The 21,118-nt window shown below is 36.6% G+C and overlaps 3 protein-coding genes across 3 annotated transcripts in view; 2 read left to right on the top strand and 1 right to left on the bottom strand.

Annotated features, from left to right (window-relative positions):
* Positions 1-9: 9 nt before the first annotated feature.
* On the top strand, positions 10-9,621 carry LOC139140428 (glucose-6-phosphate exchanger SLC37A4-like). Its single transcript, XM_070709703.1, has 9 exons — positions 10-383; positions 1,930-2,162; positions 2,519-2,654; positions 3,482-3,598; positions 4,422-4,577; positions 5,270-5,355; positions 6,159-6,272; positions 6,719-6,857; positions 7,914-9,621. The coding sequence occupies exons 1-9, from the start codon at positions 230-232 to the stop codon at positions 8,078-8,080; spliced, it is 1,302 nt and encodes a 433-aa protein (XP_070565804.1). The 5' UTR covers positions 10-229; the 3' UTR covers positions 8,081-9,621.
* LOC139140425 (nucleolar MIF4G domain-containing protein 1-like) lies at positions 9,618-20,052 on the bottom strand. Its single transcript, XM_070709700.1, has 16 exons — positions 19,914-20,052; positions 17,443-17,703; positions 16,960-17,088; positions 16,507-16,651; positions 15,248-16,043; positions 14,924-14,994; positions 14,458-14,586; positions 13,905-14,029; positions 13,493-13,586; positions 13,156-13,258; positions 12,837-12,961; positions 12,423-12,554; positions 12,083-12,201; positions 11,446-11,610; positions 10,947-11,078; positions 9,618-10,368 (listed from the first exon to the last, which is right to left on the bottom strand). The coding sequence occupies exons 2-16, from the start codon at positions 17,653-17,655 to the stop codon at positions 10,084-10,086; spliced, it is 2,763 nt and encodes a 920-aa protein (XP_070565801.1). The 5' UTR covers positions 17,656-17,703; positions 19,914-20,052; the 3' UTR covers positions 9,618-10,083.
* Positions 20,053-20,072: 20 nt separating this feature from the next.
* LOC139140426 (general transcription and DNA repair factor IIH helicase/translocase subunit XPB-like) overlaps positions 20,073-21,118 on the top strand; it is a 20,077-nt gene continuing 19,031 nt past the window's right edge. The window contains exon 1 of the mRNA XM_070709701.1: positions 20,073-20,374. Within this exon, the coding sequence (XP_070565802.1) occupies positions 20,344-20,374 (31 nt within the window). The 5' untranslated portion in view covers positions 20,073-20,343. The remainder of the gene's footprint in view (positions 20,375-21,118) is intronic.

The raw sequence follows: 21,118 nt of genomic DNA on the forward strand, positions 1-21,118 counted from the left end.
GTTGGTGATATGCTGAACAGCAAAGGTCAAAGGTTACATTAAAAATTCTGCTCCGCCCGGTTAAGTGGACAGCTGCCATGGATATTGAGGCGGAAATTTTGAACTCGGATCACACAATCTGATGGACACACCCACTATTTCTTAACATTTTAGGATCTGCAATTAGCATCTGCTCAGAAGACCGAAAAAGCAGGACCGAGAGCTGTAGACGAACGGCTACACTGGCGACATGGCAACTAAGTCGTCGTCGTTCGGCCGGTATCTGGCTGGCGTTTACGCAGCTATGTATGTCGGTTATATGGGCTACGTGTCAACGCGAAAATCATTTTCCAATGTTATGCCATTTGTTGTTGAAGAGAAAGATGTCAGTAAGAGTGACCTCGGTAAGTAGTCGATGAGAGAGAGAGAGAGAGAGAGAGGGGGGGGGGAGGGGGTCAACAGGAAGAATTACAATTGTTCGTGTTGTATTAAAGATCGTACCGTATATGAACCAAGGCATCTGCAAGAACCGAGAATAAAGCTAAGCATGAAAGTTATTTAAAGAATGGATTAACCCATCTCTGGCATAAGCCAAACGCATAGCAGACGTGTTTGCTAGATATTATCCACTGAAGACGATATCACAATGCTTCTCACGTACATTTTGTTACGTACTCCAATGACAACTACTATCATTTCATTCATGACAGAGCATGTTATACTAGATCGTTTGTAGAGTAAGAACTTTTGAGGATACGGCAGTCTCAGCTGTAATTGCTTTGTGGTACATGTTGCTTGGCATTTCATTTTGTATATTTGTGTTTAACTCTTTCACTTCGTCCGAGAAAGAATTTGTCATCTGATTGAGGGACAAACCCGGGGGACAAACCATTTTCCGTAAATTCTCCAATAACAGAAAATGATGAATTTTTATTCAGCTGAAGCAAATGAAATTATAAGTTAATTGATTATTTATTACCAGTTCTGTTCATAATAAATTTGAAAATGTGCAACATCATTAATTTTTACATTTATTCATTTTAACGCTATCACAAAATATTCAATAATTCATTTTATTTACACATCAAAAGTCACCCAGTGTGTTGATAAACTATTTCCCCAGTAATGCGTGCATCCTTTCCTACTATACAACGATTAGGAATATTACAAATCTAAGTTCTTTTCCAAAATGTTGCTTACAAGTTGATTTCCTGTAAAGAGAAAAGTAATTGGCAATGGAAGATACTAGAATGGTGCAAACAGTTTCACCGGTTCTTTACTGAAATGTTTTGAAAAACTGCCTCTGTACATTCCCAGTGTAGAGATGTACAGGTAGAAGAGTATTGTTCACTTTTGACGGTACTAGTAATTTTTTCTTTCATTTCTAATCAGACAAACCAGATGTTCATTCATACATTGTCCCAGTCATACTGACCTCACTGCTAACTGCACATGTAGAAATAACAGTTTCCATTCCCATATTCTATCATCTTCCCAGAAAACAGAATCAACCATTGACCCTGGAGATTGCAAGGTCCATATATCAGTGCTCTAATTGCACTCTGGAAATCTCAATAGATGTTGTCAGAAACACTCAATGTGTATCAATTTTTTAATCTTTAATAGTTTTTTATTTGTCAAAGAGGAACAAATGATTTTCAGATCAATTAGCTCATGCTGGTTGGCAAATATAATTGCTACTTCATCCCCGTTTACCCCAACCCGCAAGTCAATATTTTATTTACCACCTGAATAACTCTCTATACTAATCCATTAGGCTAGTGGAAGCAAAAGACTACCGGTACTTGCCCATGAGCTTGGGCAAGTAGATTTACATACCCTGATTATGAATCATATGAAGGTAAAGGAATACTTTTGTCATGAATTTAATTGTTTATAATTTTAGTATTATTTATTTATTTATTTATTTATTTATTTATTTATTCACAGGTTTCATTGTCAGCAGTCAGATGGTTGCCTATGGCATCAGCAAATTCTCAAGTGGAATCTTTGTGGACAGAATGAGTCCAAGAATCATGATTGCAGTGGGCCTCTTCTGTTGTGGCATTTTAAATCTTGTCTTCCCTCTCTTTGAATCCACAACAGTCTATGCCATTCTATGGTTCATCAATGGACTTACACAGGGTTTTGGTTGGCCAGCCTGTGCCAAGATAATGAAACAGGTAATGGCCATATTCACACTTTATTGAATCATATGTAGAGACACAGATTGGAAAGATCTTCAATTTAACATCACATAGTTAATCTATATGCTATCCATGATAAATATATGCAATAATTGTATTCAGAAATTCATAAAATATGAAAGACAGTGTCTAGTTTAGACTGAAATATTCAGTCATATATTGGTCTCCACAAACTGAGACCCGTAGACCATTGAATCTTTCAGTCGCTGTCTTGCTTAATCAAAAATATTTTACTTTTAAAATTTTAAATACAATTACGATTTTCGTTGTAATTGTACTTGAAATACCAGGGCATAACATTCTACTGAACAGCATTTTCTCTGATCTGACAGTGGGTGACTCCAGCACAGTTTGGTACCTATTGGAGTATACTGTCAACCAGTATGAATGTGGCTGGAGTGCTTGGACCTCCTCTCTCAATATTCATAGCTTCATCCTATGGATGGGAATATTGCCTGCAAATACAAGGTATGGATCAAGTCAAAGACGTTGGATCTTGAGATCAGTATTTCATGTGTGTTGCTGTATTTGTCACACTTCCTGTACAAATCATAGAGAGTGGAGCGGTATCTATGATAGAATGCATGACATTTTCTCAGCGCTAGGCATGTCTTTGTGGAAATAGATTCCTGAGATAAAGAAGCTACATGAATGTAGGTGGGAAAATGCAGATGTAATAAAGCAGTTTATCATATGATGAAATAATGGTCATATGTTGTGACATGTTGATAGTGTATACACGTAGATTGAAGTACAATGTTTTGTATTTTGTTAATGTCATTATGCCCATGTGGTTCAATTATACAAGGAGGTTATAAGGAATGAATCCAGGTGTATGATGGTGAGCTAGAAATTTGCCACACAAAAGCTAATCAGGCTCCAGCTGCCTTAAGGCAATAAATAACCCTGACCATCAATCATAGTGAAAATTTATCAAACTGTTAAAAAACATGGTTGCTATAAATTCTGGTTGGATATTTTAAAAAAATATATCGGTGATCTGTCTAAGAAACTACTCACTAATGATAACATGTTTGTGTGATCCATATTGTGATGCATATGTGGTTCTTACTCCAACGATGTTCTTGTAACGGTCATCCAGCAGAAAGCATCTAACAGTATTCAAATATTCCTTGTCATCTAATCTGCCAAACAAAGTTTGATATTTATCTTAAACAGCAGCTTTGCTGAAACAGCATTGGTATTCAATGTAGAATATGAACATCCAATCTGTGAAAAGGGAGAGGTAGTAGCTCTGAAGATGTCACTGGATGAGTGTCTGTTTGTCTCTTCAGGTTCTGCAGCCATTGTCATATCAGTTATATGTTTTTTGGTGATAAGGAATTCGCCCAGTGACGTCGGCTTAGAAAAAATATCTACAGACACAGGTGGCAAGGTCAAAACAGATAAAGGTATGTAATGTAACTTTGAAATAACAATTTATCATTAAAAATATATTCGAGAAAGTATTTATAAGCCAACTCTTTGTTTAGCTTTAATAGGTACATGATTCAAGATTTGTCAGAATTTGTTGGGATACGTAAGAATTGCATTTTCATATGTAAACAAAATATTTTGTCTGAAAGGTTTGGCAAGACTCTGGGAAATTAATCTTACAGGAATCCTGAAAATGGTATATCGATTTTAACAAATCTGAATGAAACTGTAAAAATTGTATACCCAAGGATATGAATTTTTGTTGCTAGTAGTAAATGTCTTGTGCATCTTACTATATTTAGTAACAAACCTACCAGTGTGCTAAGCAGAAGTTATGTTTTCTTTTGAACTTTTTGTGCGTGGTGTTTAATTTATAACAACACTAAAACAAAGTAAATGTTCTTAATGTTTAGTTTTACGACCAATCAACATGGAGTATGAAATTCAGTAACAATAATCTCAGGCATATTTTTATTTACAATCACTTCTCTATGTTGAGGAAATAAATTTTAACGACTGCCAATTTGTATGTTTATGTTGAGAATTAGCCTGCAATTTTTAATGAATACAGTGAAAATTTCACAGAACAATCTTCTGAATGCTCTCAACTTCAAAATAAATACATATAGATATAACTTCCCAGGGTTAAATTCAGGGTTAAATTCATTTCAAATTGTGATATGGATTTTATTTAGGTGTATTGTAATTGCAATCTGTCTTGTTCAGTGATTTTTATATTGTATTTTCCCCAAAAATCTCAGCAGAAAATGTTTCTGTTTTTCTTGCATATTGTTGTAGAAGTAACAGGGGAAGACACAGTATGGGATATAGTGACCAGTCCTTTCATCTGGGTCATCTTTGTCGTCGACTGTGTGGCATTTGGTGTGGCTAGTGGTTGTATAGACTGGTCTCAACTCTACCTTATCCAGGAAATAGGTCTCAGTCCTGAACTCTGTAAGTTTTATCTACCACCCTAACCAAAATTGTACCCAATATGAAATATTTGATTAAGTATGTAGAAAAAACATTCAGCTTTGCCAAAATTTCTGCTTTGAATTCGTTGCAATAGTTTTACAATTGGAAGGCATATACTGTATAAGACGGTATTTTGTTGAAGGTATTATATAAACTCAAAATCATCTTATTTTCATTAAAAATTTAGATTTGTGGTTCAACTTTTAGCAAAAGTGAAGACAGGTGCCCAGGAACAGACGTTAATAGCTTTTTCTCGTTGACCTTTGGAGTCCAGTCGTGTTGGAGATTATTGAGTTAGTTTACAGTAAATTGTGAACCAGTGCCCTTGTAATTAACTTCTGTGTACCAACACCATTGTTCTGTTCTTAAATTTGTCTAATTTAATCCTATCACCACCGTGGATTGGCCCAAACTCATTGTTATAAATGGTGATTGTGAACCTATTCACAGGGAGTTAGGGTGAGCAAAGTAACGGCCGATGACAAAACTGAGGAAATATTATGCAATTCATCTACCTATGCTTTTGTAGTTGTCCATCTTTTTACTTTCCTCATATCAAAAATGTTTTTCCCTCAAACAGGACCTGCGTACAAATTTCAATACAACTGTCAACATTGTGTGATCTGTGATATTGACCAGAAATTCTTTGCTTTCTTTGTTGTACTTTGAAGCGAGTACATTTGTCAGTGCCTTACAGCTTGGTGCTACAATAGGAAGTATAGCAGCAGGCTACATCACTGACAGACAAATAGCAAAGGTGAGAAACAGTCAAATTGTTGTTGACCCTTCTGTTATCTGAGCTTTTAGTTATCATGTACTGTATACACCAAATATTTATGATTAATTTTTGTTCATTGTTATCAAAGTAATGTGAGCCAGACTTTTTTTCCAGTAAGTTCAAAGGTCAAACTTTTGCAGCCATCATTTGATTCAATTGTCATTGTTCTCAAAAAAAAGACTATTAAATTCTATAGATATCTATACTTTATAGATATTCTGTAGATATCTATAGAAATTTTGTTACTGAAAGTTTATAGAGTATATTGCCCCATTTCCATAGAATTGTATAGAAAAACAAGAATTCATAGAAAGGAACATTTTTCAAAAGGGTGCTTTAATTGCAATGCGTGTCCAGATCATCATTCTTTCATCCACAGTATTCCATGTCACTGTGTACTTGTCAAGGATCCAGGGCATCCTTCAAAATGTAATAGAGCTGAAACCAATTTTGGTGATGAGAGTGAGAAAATGACAAGATGGCATTGTTTTGTTTTGCATCCTATACATAACTGGTATGGATGAAAGTTGAAACAAGGTCCCAAAAGAATGAAGCTCAAAAATAGCTATTTATCAGATGCCGCCAACAGAGACAGCAGCAAAGTAAACTGCATGAGGGAATGACAGACACTCATTTATAATTATGATGTTCCAGTGTATTGAATTAATTCACTCAAATGAATTTCAAAGATGCACAGTCTTAATCTTCATATACGTTTTAACAAAACACAATTATTGTAACTTGACAATATTGAACTTTTCCAACCCATTTTGTTTCTTCAGCACGGTATACAGGCACGGGGTAGTGCAAGGTATCCTGCACTGATGGTCTTCATGTTTCTACTGACACTTGCTCTGCATCTTCTGGTCTTCTGGACAGACAAGGAATCACCGAGGGTAAGAGTTAAGGCACACCTGGTCCGCATCCTTCTTATGATGTAGAAATCAGTGCTTGTTATAGAGTGCTTGTATGGTTAACATACTAGTACCTTGAAAGATGTTGAATTGTGCTATAGCATACCCCCTAAGATAATGTTGAATTGTGCTATAGCATACCCCCTAAGATAATGTTGAATTGTGCAACAGCGTAGCATGGGCCCAGTGTTCTTCAATATTGCATGATTTTGTTGTCTCTTCATTTTGTTACCATAGTTACCATAGTTTTGTATTCATTCATCTCTTTGGCCAATGCAGTGGTAAATGAAACGGTCTGAGCCAGACCAGTGGATTTTGCTCACTTCCTGTACTTGAAACTAATCCAAATTTATTCCATTGCACAAAGATTCAAAACCTGAATAGTTCATTCTGTGTCATAGTGATTTTCTTTATCCTTCCGATGATAGCTCTGGATTCTTTTAATTGGTTTTGTGATTGGTGGCGGCACCTTTGGACCAGTTGCTCTGCTAGGGGTGGTAGCCATAGAACACTCACCAGCTCATCTCTCTGGAACAGCTCATGCAATAGCTGCACTTGGACCCAATGGTATGAACCACCCTTCTGTGTAACTTAGAACTCAATATACCTGTAATACACTTGTATTATTCTCTGGCTGATTTAACAGTACCTGTGTGTAGTAGAGTGTGGGGTTTCAAGTTCAGCATTTGTAGCAGACAACAAGACAGTGGCAGTCATGGACTTATGTGTATATGTGTGACCTACTTTTTTTTCCGTGTTGTCATCTAAAGCACCACAGAAATTCAAAAGTGTGTGATTATTTTGCCTATATTCCTTCAGAACAAAAAATGCTGGGCAATCATAAGACCCATCAAAGTGATAGAAAGTATATAAAGTCTTCAACAAATATTTTGACAACTTTCACACAGCTAGATTATTTGACATTGATATTGGATGTAAACTCACGTTATCTGTCATTTAGCAACTGTAAATAGCCAATAACAATCCTTGTAGCATGTGTGAGTTATGCATCATAGGTCAAGTCTTGCGTAAATTTCGTACATCATTATATCTTGAAGCTTTAATCTACAACACAGTTGCTGTTAGGCTTCAGTTACATTGTAAGAACATGCAACTGTTCTAAACCGACAATATCAGAATATGTTAATTGTTGAAATCTCTGCCAGCTGTCTACAAATCGAAAATGCAATATTTGCTGTCCAAAATCCATATTGTAGAAAGAGTATTCAATGTGTATCATCAATAAAATATTTCAATGTAAAACAAAAACTTTTAAATTGAGTCAGCATCATCAAAACTCTAAAACAAACACAGCTTGCCAGGAGTACTTTACATATGTATATTCAGTTTATGAATGAACCTGCTCCAACTTGAAGATTATTCAGCATGAATTTATTTCTGTGTCTTCCACTGTGCAGACATTCCATTTTGAACCACAATTTCCGGATGGTTGCAAACACATCTGTAAAAAGCAAGCATTTTCCATGGAAGCATATGGTTGAATATAATTAAATTTCAGTTCTACTGCATTAACCAAACATGAAATGATCAGTGTAGCTTGTATTGATTTGAATATTACAGTTTCACAGATACTATGGTTTCATTTTTTCTCTCTCTCTGCAGTCGGCGCTGTATTGGCTGGCCTGCCACTCACTGCCATAGCAAACAGCTACAACTGGGCCGGTGCGTTCATCGCCATGGAGATCTGCTCCGCCATCGCCATAGTGATTATCGGTCTGACATGGAACATTCCCAGCAAAATAGGCAGGAAAGACATCAAGACGGAATAAAAAAGAAGCTCAATTCTAAAATGAACTGTTATTAAGATGATAATTTAATACTAATCACAGAAGACATTGGAGTTTTTGCCAAGCCGTGCATATCCTATCAGAACTCGCTGATATTAGGTGAAAACTGTCATGACTCTTTTGGAAATTGGTGCTTCCAAATTGAAAATTTTTGTACTAATTTTTACGTGGGAGAAGTTTTTAAAAAATTGATTTACAATTTTTAGTAGAAAGAGTACAATGTAACTTGCATATTTTCATAAATATATTTTCAGAAATCAGTGCTATAGAAGCTTGGCTGTTGATGAAAAGAGGTGAAAGGGAATTACATTGAAAAAATATTGCCTCTTTATGTATTGTCATTTGATCAGACAATGGACCGTGACACATGATTTCCATTCAGATACAGGACCATCAAAATCCAACAGTTGACCTTAGATGTATCTGTGACTCCATCTGAACATGGAGTATGGCAGTCTTATTCCAGTGTCCATACTCCAAGTCTCCATTGGGAACAGATGTAGTCAAATGTACACATGAAATGCAAACATCTGATTTCAGATCTTCAATGTCTGAGTGCTTCCATTAAACACTTTCCATCCACAGAAACACAGCAATCATTATTCAGGGTTCTCCGTGAGGGGATTCTTAGGGGTGGGCTACCCCTCTGCTTCTGAAGCCTTCTATTCATATGTCAATAACAATACAAAAGAATCAATTTCAATAACAAAAGAATATTCAAATTAAACATTGTTATGTAAATTGTCATCCCTCTGTTTTCCCAAGCTGTGGAGAACTCTGTAATATTAATGTGATATAAATGATATCTGAATGTTACTGAGATGTGTATCAAACAAGATTCAACAAAACAGATACTCATATCTTACTCTTAGCATATGTTAACAGTAATTCGTTAACAGTAACTCTTCCATGCCATCATCACTATTAAAAGGAAGTACAGTTGGATATTTCATATCCAGGTGGTTTCATTCAAAGGAAATTTTTTTCATCAAAATTTTTTCATCAAAAAATTACAAGTAATTTCTGATTGTCACTGAAGCTGTGCATCGTTCAAACTCAATTTTTCCGATTCTAATTTTTTCACATCAGAGTTGTTAGTCCAGGAATTCTCTTTTCATGATTTGAATTGTAAAGGTAAGACTTATCACTGTGTGTGTTCTGTAACACTTCTGACAAAACAGAATATCTTGTTTTTGCCAAAAGAGCTGAGTTTTTGCAAACATTCCTCATTGGTATTTACAGGTATTCAAAGTCAGGGAAGCTAAAAAACTAAGACAGATACATTAAACAGATCCAAGATGTTCAACTCAGGGACAGGCATACATGACACTCAGGGCCTGGTAATGTCATAAACACAGTGGTTACTGAATGAGACAACTGACAGGTTGAGCTGTGATATTGTGATATGATATTTTCATTATCACAAACAAGTGTACCAAGCTAGTTGGTGATGATTGTAAAACAGATGAATGTTTATTCTCTGTGTGACAGTGAAGTCAAATAAATGCAAGTATTTCACTCAAGTTTATAAGATTCACCTTTATTGACCTCCAACGCCTGACCTTTGCACCTAGCCATGCGGGCTACAGTGACTTGCAATGATGGAGAAAGTCTGTGGGCAAACAATATACCATATACCATACATAAGATATGGCACTTAAAAAAACCAATTCATTTCCAAACTTCTCTGCAGCGTCTCATGAACTGTTACCTTTTCGTGCAAGCCGTTATCTGCCAGATGACAAAAACCATTAACTCAGAAACTACTGAGAAACCATGGCATTGCTAATGATCAGTAAGCTGGTTTGCATGACAACCAATTTTGACTTGTTCTGACAGTCAGTAGAAAGTGGAGTTATATATGTGACATGGTATCTTTATCTTTTGGACAACAAGTGACATGTGGCAAGTTACTACAAGCCAAGAATTATTTTTCCAGCGGCTGTTTTCTTGTTCTTCAAGTCCTCTCCACAAGAAAACACAGTTTACATCATCATGGATGCATCCTGCCCTTGGAGGGCCTCCTCTGCCATTTTCACCATCTCTTGGAATTTCTCCTGTTTCTCATCTGGCAGTTTACGCTTCTGTTTCAGCATGAAATGATGCATGAACAGCCGGAGTCCATCACGAAGTGATTGCAGCTTGGGATTTATGGCAATTTTACCGAACACCATCCGACTTGTATCCTTGGGGGTTTCCAGTAGAAGATGCAACAGCACCTGGCGTAACCATGCCAACATGGCCTTGTTGAGTTCAGCAAAGTCAATGACCTGTGTTAAAACAAACGCAAATCATCAAAGTTGATGAAACTGGAGGACTTATAATAATGAATGCATGCATGCTTGCCTATGATTGCAGAGTTCTCCATAAGGGGATTTTTTAGGGGTGGTCACCCCTCTGTTTTTGTAGCCATCTATTCATATGTTAATAACTATACAAAAGAATACATTTTCACTACAATAGAATATGCAAATTATTCATTGTTATGTAAATTGGTCACACATGTTATTCTAAGCTATGGAGAACACGTACTGGATTGTCAACCACTGTCTGCCCTTTGTATAATTCTCTTTGAGGCGTAAACCCAGTCTTTGGACTTTGAGATGCTTTTGTGATAATTTCAAGAGAATCTGAAAGCAAAGCTGCCATTTTTAAATGATAGGGGGAGCAGAAGTAAACATTGAATCATGTGGCACAACCATCTATAGACTTTGACAATGAATTACCCCAAGATCAAGTCTTTTTTATCGTCATTAAATGATTCTTTGTCATATGGGCTAACAAAAGTAATTTTACCGTCACATTTACCTGATAAAAAATTCTCTGGGAATAAGTTTAGAAGACTTACCTTGAGGACTGCCAAAGTCACTGATTTGGAGAGTAGAAGATGGACAAACAATTTGGCAAGGTTGGAGGACTGCTGAGTTGTTAATGTGTCCATGACTTTGAATTTATCCCACAATGCAAACTGAAATGCAATCTGCAGAGCAAAAGCATCGGAATATTACGTTCCATCACCACTGTATAAATCACACCATTGTCACTGTCTTTACATTTTAAATGCTGATGATTATAAGTATTCTGTCAATGTTGCTGAATTCAAGAGTAACTATCTGGAATTTTGTTTTTAACCTTTTTGAAAACAATTTCACTGAATTTTATAATAAATTGACCTCAAAAATTAAAGGATTTGTCTTTTGTGTCAAGGAGAACTTTCCCGATAAATAGGCTGCAATCAAACAATCCCCTACCACACAATCTCACTAGTTGTACGTTCATCCGATGGTCTAAACTCTAGAACAGAGCATGCATAGCGAGTTTCCTGAAGACAACGGAAATGTTCTTACCTGGAATCTTCTGTCAAACTGGCAGAACTTGCCAGCCAGGAAAGCATAGTATGGATTGAAGATTTTCTCCTGAAGGCAGCAATCCAAGACTACGTACACTATCTCTCTCTCTTGTCTGTCTTTCAGATTCAGGTGAAGTAACTTATTGAAGGCATCAATGTAATCCTGTGATCAAACAGTGAGAAAAATTACAATGAAATCTGTTACTTTGCCTTACTTGAAATCGAATCAAATGTGAAATCAATTTGTCAAACAGCACTCATTGATCAAAAAACATCTAAAATAATAAACAAGTATAATATTAAAATATATATTTCTCTTGGCCACTGAAAGAATTGACTTGTTTGTCATATTGGCCACTTCTCTGTTAACTATCTCATGCTGTTGTTTTATCATTCTTCATACTATGGCAGGCAGCCAGTTGATTTCTCATGAAAACATTTTTGTGTGAGGATTGCAAAATTTCTCTAATTGATTCAAATCAACAAACTTGGCAAAACAATTCATGCCCCATATTAAACAGGTCTTGTACAGTCCACATCACAATTCTGTGGTGAAAATATGTTGAAATGCTTAATCCATTGACAAACTCTGTCCTAGTAGATAATCTTTTCACAGAAGAAGAGGTTGAACTTACTTCACTGGTAACAATTATTGTGAAGATATTCCTCCTGACATCAGTGTTCATTCTCTGTTTCCTTGATAAATCTAATATCTTTTGACTGATTTTATCATGAACAATCACAGTCTCCTTATCTGGAAATAAAACAATGAATTACTTTGAGTAACTACTCGTGGCTCATAAATATTCTCCTTTTTGTCCATTCAAACACAAAGAAGTTGAAAAACTTTCATATAAATGATTTTATCAAGAACAGTAAATTGATTTCAATTGAGTTTTTGTATGAGAATATCATCACATATATTGAAGAGAGATCCTATTAGCTATGTGATGGCCAATATGGTACTGTACTTACTTTCTGCCTGTGATGGCGCACTTCGTTGTTGCCCTTCCCAAGCTGACCCAACAACCCACCACCTTCCCTTCTCTTCAGCCAATAGTAAATCACTGAGAGATATGCGCAGCTGACCTTCTTGTCCGGAATGATCTGTACAGTATTGAGTGTTTGAATAAATATCAAGAATTAGCCAACTGATGGGACACTTCATGGAGACAGACTTGAGTGATCTGGGATGTTGATGAAGGAACAAACATAGTAACAGTGAAACTGACCAGTCGATACATAAGTTCAAGTTCACACTTGATCAATGTCTTTTTATCACACAAATGATCAGTCAGGGCTGAGTAACATTTTATTCTACTGTGGCAGGAATCTTTGATTGACAAGGAATGCAGAGTCTGATGGAATATCCCAAAGACACACACTCACCTTTCAGTACTGCTCTCAGAATCTTCTTCAAATGTTCCAGATGGGATGGGTCATAGTTAGGAATCTTTCTCAAGTTGTTGTTTCTTAGAGCACAGATTGTGTCCAGCATGAATGTCACTCGTGTTCTGTTGATAGTAAAAAGAACAATACAGACATAATAAATGTGATGTTAAAACAATGCTATGCCAGGTCGTAAAAATATCCACCCCTTCAATACGGTACTGTGGTACATTCCTATATTTTTGACTGGTAGTGTTGGACTCATATACTAAAATATGGGAGTGACAACATCTATGAAGACGGTGTACTCAATACTTACTGGTCTTTGAATTTGTCTTTGGCACTGCTGGCTTTGCTCTGAATCTGTAAAATGACATCTTTTAGTGACAATGGGTCATCCTTCCTCAGTGATAATCCAACATCTGAAAGACAAGGATGAATTTATAGATATGCTAAAGATATTTCAATATTTCTGCATTAAGGGGGTACAAGAGTATGTGATAACAAACAAAAGTTGATCTTCAGCACATCATTTTTGCAAAGGCATATATAGGATAGGTATAGGCTTGTGTATTTCGGCATAACAAGAATATCCATCACAGCTACTAGGGGAGCTTTTCATGGATGCCATTGCACAGAATAACAGATTAACTTACTTTTCAGAAGCAGTAGAAGCATTTCAATGTCCTTTTCTGTAAAATTTTCAATAAACTTTCTGATGATGTCATAGATGAGCACACAGTGTATTACCTGTAAGAGAATTCAAATGAAAATCAGAAATGCCATGGTGGAAATGATGACCTTATGAGGACTGATACAAATTATATCTCTCAAAGCCTTGAAGTATGTCTGTATTTGTCATCCTTATCACCATCATCATCATCATCATCATCATCTTTATCAAGTATGTAACATTTGGTTATTACAGTTGTCAGTGTGTAAGAGAAATTTGAATGAATCTACACACGCTTTGGGGAAAAAATTTACCATTCCTACCAAGAGGTCAGCTGATCTTTAGTTGGTGTGCTGCACAAACAAATGCTACATGGAACAAAGAAAAAGACAAACCTTAAAATTGTAGAGGTGAGCAAAGAGAAGAACCATATTGTCACATTCCTTGCCATCACCATGGCAATCATTTCTATCAAACTGCTCATCAAATCTTTTAGCAAGGACCTGCAGAAAGTGGGCACCTAAAATGAAAACAAAATATCATTGAAGAAAGGAAGGAAACGACTATATCATGACAAGATTTCCAGACGATATGCAAATGTATCAAAATAGTAACTGATGGACATTTGTTTATGATATAGCAGGGACTGTACATATATATCCAGCTCCCCTATTAAGAACCTTTGCAAGCACATGCACACCCGCGGAAGCAAAGATACCACTAACATTGACAAAATAATCTTAAACTATCAAAAGGTAACGGTAGCTCATTTGAGACAAAGTAGACTCTTTGCTTCACATTTTTCCCCTAATTTCATTGTGCACTGGTCCAACTTTACCATAGAAAACAATGGGATTGGAACAAACCATTGTGGTACAAGGGTTAAACATCAAAATTCAATCATAGGGTCAATCTTCCAAAGTTCTTGAATAGTGTAAAGCAACTCACCGACTTCATTACCAATGTTGACATGCAGCACAGATAGTAACATCATATGTTCCATGGCTAGCCTTTCTGGGGTTGCTATGGGTGATATGCATGCCTCAAACATTGAACTTGTCAATGTTTCACTCATATCTGTGAGGAGAAAACCATAAGCAAAAGCTGTTGTCTCTGGACCAGATATCTTATCCTGAGCACACAATATATAGCCTAATATACATAGATACAATATTCTAGTTGAGGTTGACATGCATCTCATGATTCGTCTAATTTGATGTCTATATGTGTTGAGATAATGTCAAAAGGACTTTGGTGAAGCCAGCATTTATATTCAATTCTAATTCAATGGGATACTATTTTCCTAGAAGTACTTTGAAATTCAACTTGAAAACAGGTACTATTTATATGAAAGGCTGCAAAAAGGTGGAAAGAAACTAATGGCCAATGAAGAACTAAAAAATCTTTGCCTTACCATTCCTGCTGTGTTTCAAATACAGCTCTTCCATTTGTGTACTGATTGACTGCATGTTGGATTCGCTAAGTCTGTTGTGGAGAGAGGTGGACGATATGTTATGTTTCCACACAGTTATTCTGACAGGTGTTTCTCGCTGAAAACTTGCAGGATTACACAAAAACTCTACACTAGTTTTTTGTTTCCATCCTATACCGCAATTTTAAAACTACTTTCTGGGAAAACACTTCAGAATCACAGTTTTTGACTCCCATGAAACACTACAGGCGATGATATGATTGATTTCTGTCAGCTGACTGTTAAAAGGACAGCCAATCACACTACCTGTTCAGAAGACCTTTGACCTGTCTTCTAAGCCTCTCTAACTTTCCTTTGTTATCATCTTTTGCCATCAGTTTAGCTCTCTGTTGTGGTGGTATGTATGTCTCAGCAGGCGTCTCTCCTCCTCCGATAACTCTGCCATAGATATCATATTTCACTTTTTCCTTTTTGTTCTTTTTCCTCTTTTTCTTCTTGGGAACATCTTCTTCCACATTGTCTTCATCTTCCGTAGTCACGATTTCTTCAAGTTCATCAATATCATCAGATTTCTCACTTTTCCTTTTAGTCCTTTCCTCATCCGCTTGTTTAATCTTTTTCCTGATTTGCTGTCCCTCTTTGTCCCTCCCTTCAAAGTCTTTCCTCTTCCTGCTGAGCACTTCGCCTTTCTTTCCTGATTTTTGTTCTGTCTGATTTTCATCACTGGAATCAGAATCCCCTGAGAAATCACCCTGCTCTTCCTTATCTTCTGAGATCTCTCCTCCATCACTGAAATCCTCATCTTCTGAGGAATGGTCACCTTGACTACCATCATCCTCAAAGCCTTCACCTGCTACATCATCTTCATCAACAGCATCACTATCATCGTCATCATCATCATCATCATCATCATCATCATCACTGCCATCACCTTCATGTCCCCTCCCATCCATTTTCTCTGTCCTCAGTTCTCCTGAAGTTATAGCCTTGTCAAGGTCATCTAGCTCCTGATCACTTCCACTGCTGTCCTCGTCAAAGATATTTTCACCTCCATAATCAACCAGGGATGTTCTGTTTTCAGAGTCACAGAATTCAAGCAAATCTAGAACACTGGTTAAGAACTATCAAACATCTTTATGGCATTGGGAAAATACAATACAAATTTGACGACCTTAACATTACTATGTTTCACTGTTGAACTACAGGAAATGCAGAGCTAGAGGGGATAGCTAAGCTGTTGACCAAACCTTTTCTTGTCAATCTTTCCTTTACATTTTGAAAATTTTGATTTCACTACATTGCACATCAAAAGGAAAGAGCTGGTGTTAATCTTAGTTAACATTCAACAGATTTCAAAGGCTTCATGAAAACAAAGAAAGCAGCAGACTACAATTCCCCTTCACCCCCACTGTCCTAGTAGATCAGTCTGACATAACCAAACCACTATTGAGTGATGAGACTGGACCACTGTTAGAGCAAGAGTGACAGGGTTTAACAGGAAGATCAAGAATTAAAACATATTTCATGAACATGAACGTTGAGCTGGTCTGGATATTCAAGGATACCATCTAAGCCGTCATCTCTGAATGCTGCGGCCAATTTGTTTCCTTTCCTCTTGTCCAGTTTCAGTTTCTTCCCCAACTGGTTGATGACACGGTCCTCTTCTTCATTGGCCTTCTGTAACTTCTCAATCTCCATTTGTTTTGCAGACTGATGTACACGAACAGACATGAAGTTATTGATACAAGCATACTTGGTTTTTTTTGGTCATTCAATTACTCAAAAAGACAATGTTGTCAAAGATGTAATTTGGTACACATAATTTATTTCCTTTTTCCATCAATTATCCTGCCTTCTCATTACACAAAAAGATTATTTATTTTTTACTTATTTTTTGCATGATGAATTGCAGTAATTACAATGATGGCTACCATTGGCTGTTAATGCTTCATAACAATGAGCTGATGAACCATATTGTGATGTGAAATAAATATCTCATGGAAGAAAAACCTCATCACCTGTTTTGCTTTCTTCTTCTTTGGCTTTGATGTTTTCTTCTCTGAAGATTCTTTCCTTTGCTCTTTGCCCTTTTCTTTAACATCAGCTGCAGCTTCTTTTGGATTTGTCTCTTTTGCTGCAGTATTTCCCTGTTATCAATAATGGACAAAAGATACACTCTTAAGAATGTTCATTGTCTCGCCACTGTTTTCTTTGCCAGACATACCAAACAGCAATTTTCAAAGAACTGTACATTCAGAGAAAGGATTTTTGAAGAGAAATTATATTAAAATTTAACATGGTAAGTTTTGATGTTCTCAACAGAAGGTGAAATAAGTTACACCTTGTATATACAACATAGCTGACTATTTGACATACAAGGACTTTTTTCCGTATAATGAATATGCAGTTATTGTTATAATCGACTTAAAATCAGTATTTTATGAAAATATGCAGTCCAAGCTCATATCTTGACTTGGTATGTTTTTATTTCCAACACTAACCTTCCTCCTGTTATAAAATTCAAATTTCTTTGCCTTCTTCAGTTTCCTGGCTTCTTTCCTTCGTTGCTTCCTTGACTTCTGCTTTTTACCTCTGCCTGCCATGGAATCTCCATCGTCTTTGATTCCGTGTCTTTCACTCCACTTTTCAACTTCCAAACTCACTTTCTTCAAGTGTGACAGCCCCTTTTTCTTGGTTTGCTGTTTTCGCTTCATTTTAGTATTCAGATTGGACAATACTCACAGAAATTTGTTGTGACTACACTGCAAAAATAAAAATAGGTTAGAGATTACAGAATCTCCAACTCAGATGTGTGGGCTGTTTCAGTTGATGCCACCACTCCTGCACATTTGCAGGATTTCCCCTTTTTCTTACCTCATTTACAGATTTTTGACACTAACAAGTTCAATTGAACAACGTCACATCTCAACCCCTGGGTCTACCTGTACACCAAATACCGTGATGGTAGGTGCGGCGGTTTGGGAGCTTTTGTGTGTGACGGACATACATACAGACAGACATACAGACGCCACCGACTCACCATATAAGCTCTTTTTTGTATTTATATACACACCAAATATGAGCTAAAAATAAGTTGCGAAGTGACTTCAAGATGATGAATATGATGGAAAAGATGACAACACCTGTATAAGTGTGCAAGTTTTGTCATTTTATCCTTTGAGTAGGCAATGTTTTTTTTTCAACTTAAAGGAACAATTAATGTAAGACGGTGGGTGACAAATATATTTGTTTCCTTTAGTGACTATAATCATTTAGTATCATCTTCCTTTTTAAACTATACTCGTCCAGGATAATCATCCAATGATGTACGACTTTTAAAACCAGATGAAATGTTAAAAATCCTAATTTACTACTGACAATGTCCAACATAAGAAGAACAAGAACACCTGAGGATATCAGATACAGCCAGCAGTATTTGCCTTACATCATCGACTTTTCAATTGTAGACATCAACAGTAAAAGTAGATGGTCTCATTTACAGTATCTGAAACAATCAAGCATTTTTAACCAGTGATATTGTATACTAACATCCCAGGTGAATCAAAATAAAAACTTTAATGGCTCCGTGTGATATGGGTGTGCTGATGAAAACAGAAGACAATTTCATCAACAAGACTTTTTCCCGAGCAGAACCAGAACACTGCACCTAAAACCTGTATATATGGAAATTACCACAACAGATATTTATTGACTTTTTTGATGAAAAATAAGAAAGTAATGTGCAAAGCGCAATATCCTTTACGCGAAACAGAAGGTAATCAGCCCTGCTTCCAACCTAAATTTGAAGCTATAGGATCAGCACTGAATGAAAATATGATATTGTGAAAGAAAAATGAGAAAATTGCCCTAAATTACATGTGTAAATTTCATAACAACTTTCACAAATCAAAATAAGTCATCCCTATGAACTTACCAATCACCTTGGACACCTAAAACAAGTGACTATAATTGAAGAGAAGACTTTTGACAAAAAAAGACAAAAAATTTCTCAAAATACAAATATGAAAAAAATTTTTGCTAATTTCAAAAAATGACATATATTTGCTGTGCAAGCATAAATACCAAATATCAAGGTAATAACTCTGATATTTAAGGAAGTCTTGAACGTTATAAAAAATTATAGTTACATAATTTTTCTTAAATTATGTAAGTAACATCTATAATCATCCAAATGTTCCACATGCCTAAAGTTGTCACATTTTGTGTTGTAATATTTGATTTACATGCCCTATAAACTTGGTCTACAGACAGACCGAGAGAAACATACATGCATGTATGCATTTGCACTGACAGAGTGATGACACTGCTCAATAGTACCTTTGGCACACAGGGACAAAAAATTAATTTTGTCAGGGCAGGTTCCCACACAGCATGCATTACATTCGGGAAATTCCGAGGAAAGTTTTACCTTTTAAAGTTGGAGTTCTCTTCAAAATATTATCAACGAAAGGGGAGGAGGCTGGGAAAAATGTAAGGGTTCACTATCTCTGAACATGCACATTGTAACAATACTCAAACACAGACTTTCCATGAATCGACAGTAAGCCATCGCCCGAGCACTTTAAATGCCAAAAGCACTCCAGACCCCACCCCCCCCCCCCCCCCGGCCAATATTTTGTGAACGCACCCTGACGCCATTAAATGGAGTTTTAAGCCATCCCAGAAACCTGTACACATAGCTGTAAAACAAACGTGAGTTGCAGCTAATCCAAAGAACTTCAAAAGGGATACACTCCACAAACATATGAACATTCCCATGTGATAGACAGAAGAGTAGACAGTACATAACATCAAAGTCGCAGACCACATGGCCTCACACATCTTGCTCAATTCCTGCACCCCGGAAATGTGAACCATAATAACTGATTTTACATCGCTCAAATCACGTGATGATCTTGAAATAAAACGGAAACCTTAGATACACTAATGGAGAATAAATTAAAATGCGTACTTCATTATTTTTGCCGATACTTCCAACTTGGATCTCACATATATCGTGTGCGTGCGGCATTTGTATGTTGATGTCAATGGGAAAGAAATCAGAATCACAATGAAGTTACAGATCCACGGATTGAAAGATCCGAAACAACACCTAAATCCAAAGTAGCTGTACTTGTTTCTGTTTCCTGTTTCCGGTCACCGTGTTGAATCACACTCGAGGTCTTTACGCTTATAATGCTGACTGCGCAAAACCACCTCCTGACTCACAGCTCGAATTTTACGACAATGGAAGAGCACACGAAGTGAGACAGCAATACAGTGTCCCAGGGAGGTATTGTAGGGACTGCTGCTCGTCGTTACACTTCCAACAGAAAACATTTACACCTCTTCGTCGAATAACGTCACCTTCAAAGTCAGGCTGTAATTTACATGTAAAAGTCATGCCGAAGAGAAACAGGGGCAATGAAAAAGGTGAAGTTATATTGTTAATGGTGAAAATGGGGGAGGGGGAATCATTTATACCCCTGGTAGTTGGAAATATTTTCATTTGTTGAAAAGGAGAAGAGAGAAGTTTGATTGTGATTGTTCTTTCACGAAAAATCCATTCCATGAAATACTACAATATTTGGAATTGTCAATTGGACCATAGTGTAACAAAATTACCTCTATGGCTTGACCATGAAGGTCTTTTTTTACATCTAAGATATGCAATGCAGGTAGAAATATGGGCAGTAGAGGGGAATATTTACCCCTCTACTGTCCATGGTAGAAGGGAACACACGTACACAGACCCAGCCTCCACAGACCTGCACCTCTCCTTTCACTGAGACTCAAATCACTTCATCCCAATGCTATCTCTTCCCAATGTGCTGGCTATACTATCCCCATTAAATTTCCCCGCAAAGAACTTGTCCCAAACTATGTTTGTATGATAAAGTTGTAAATGATACACCACAAATTTGTTGTGCTTTCATGCAACTTTATCCATTCATGAAGCCAAAGTCAATGTTGGAAATAGCAGTGATAACATACATGCATAGTTTCAAGGAGGCAGCGTTGCCAAGCTTCTTGCACCAATCACAATTATTGCAAATATGATAAGATTTTATCAGTAATAGTTTATTTCAAGATGAATATTTTTCCTGGTCAGGAAGAATAATTTATTTTGGAAAGAGGTGTGAATTATTAGTTCTTTAATGAGAGATGAAAGAAAAA

Source organism: Ptychodera flava, chromosome 9 (genome assembly GCF_041260155.1).
Source record: "Ptychodera flava strain L36383 chromosome 9, AS_Pfla_20210202, whole genome shotgun sequence".
NCBI lineage: Eukaryota > Metazoa > Hemichordata > Enteropneusta > Ptychoderidae > Ptychodera > Ptychodera flava.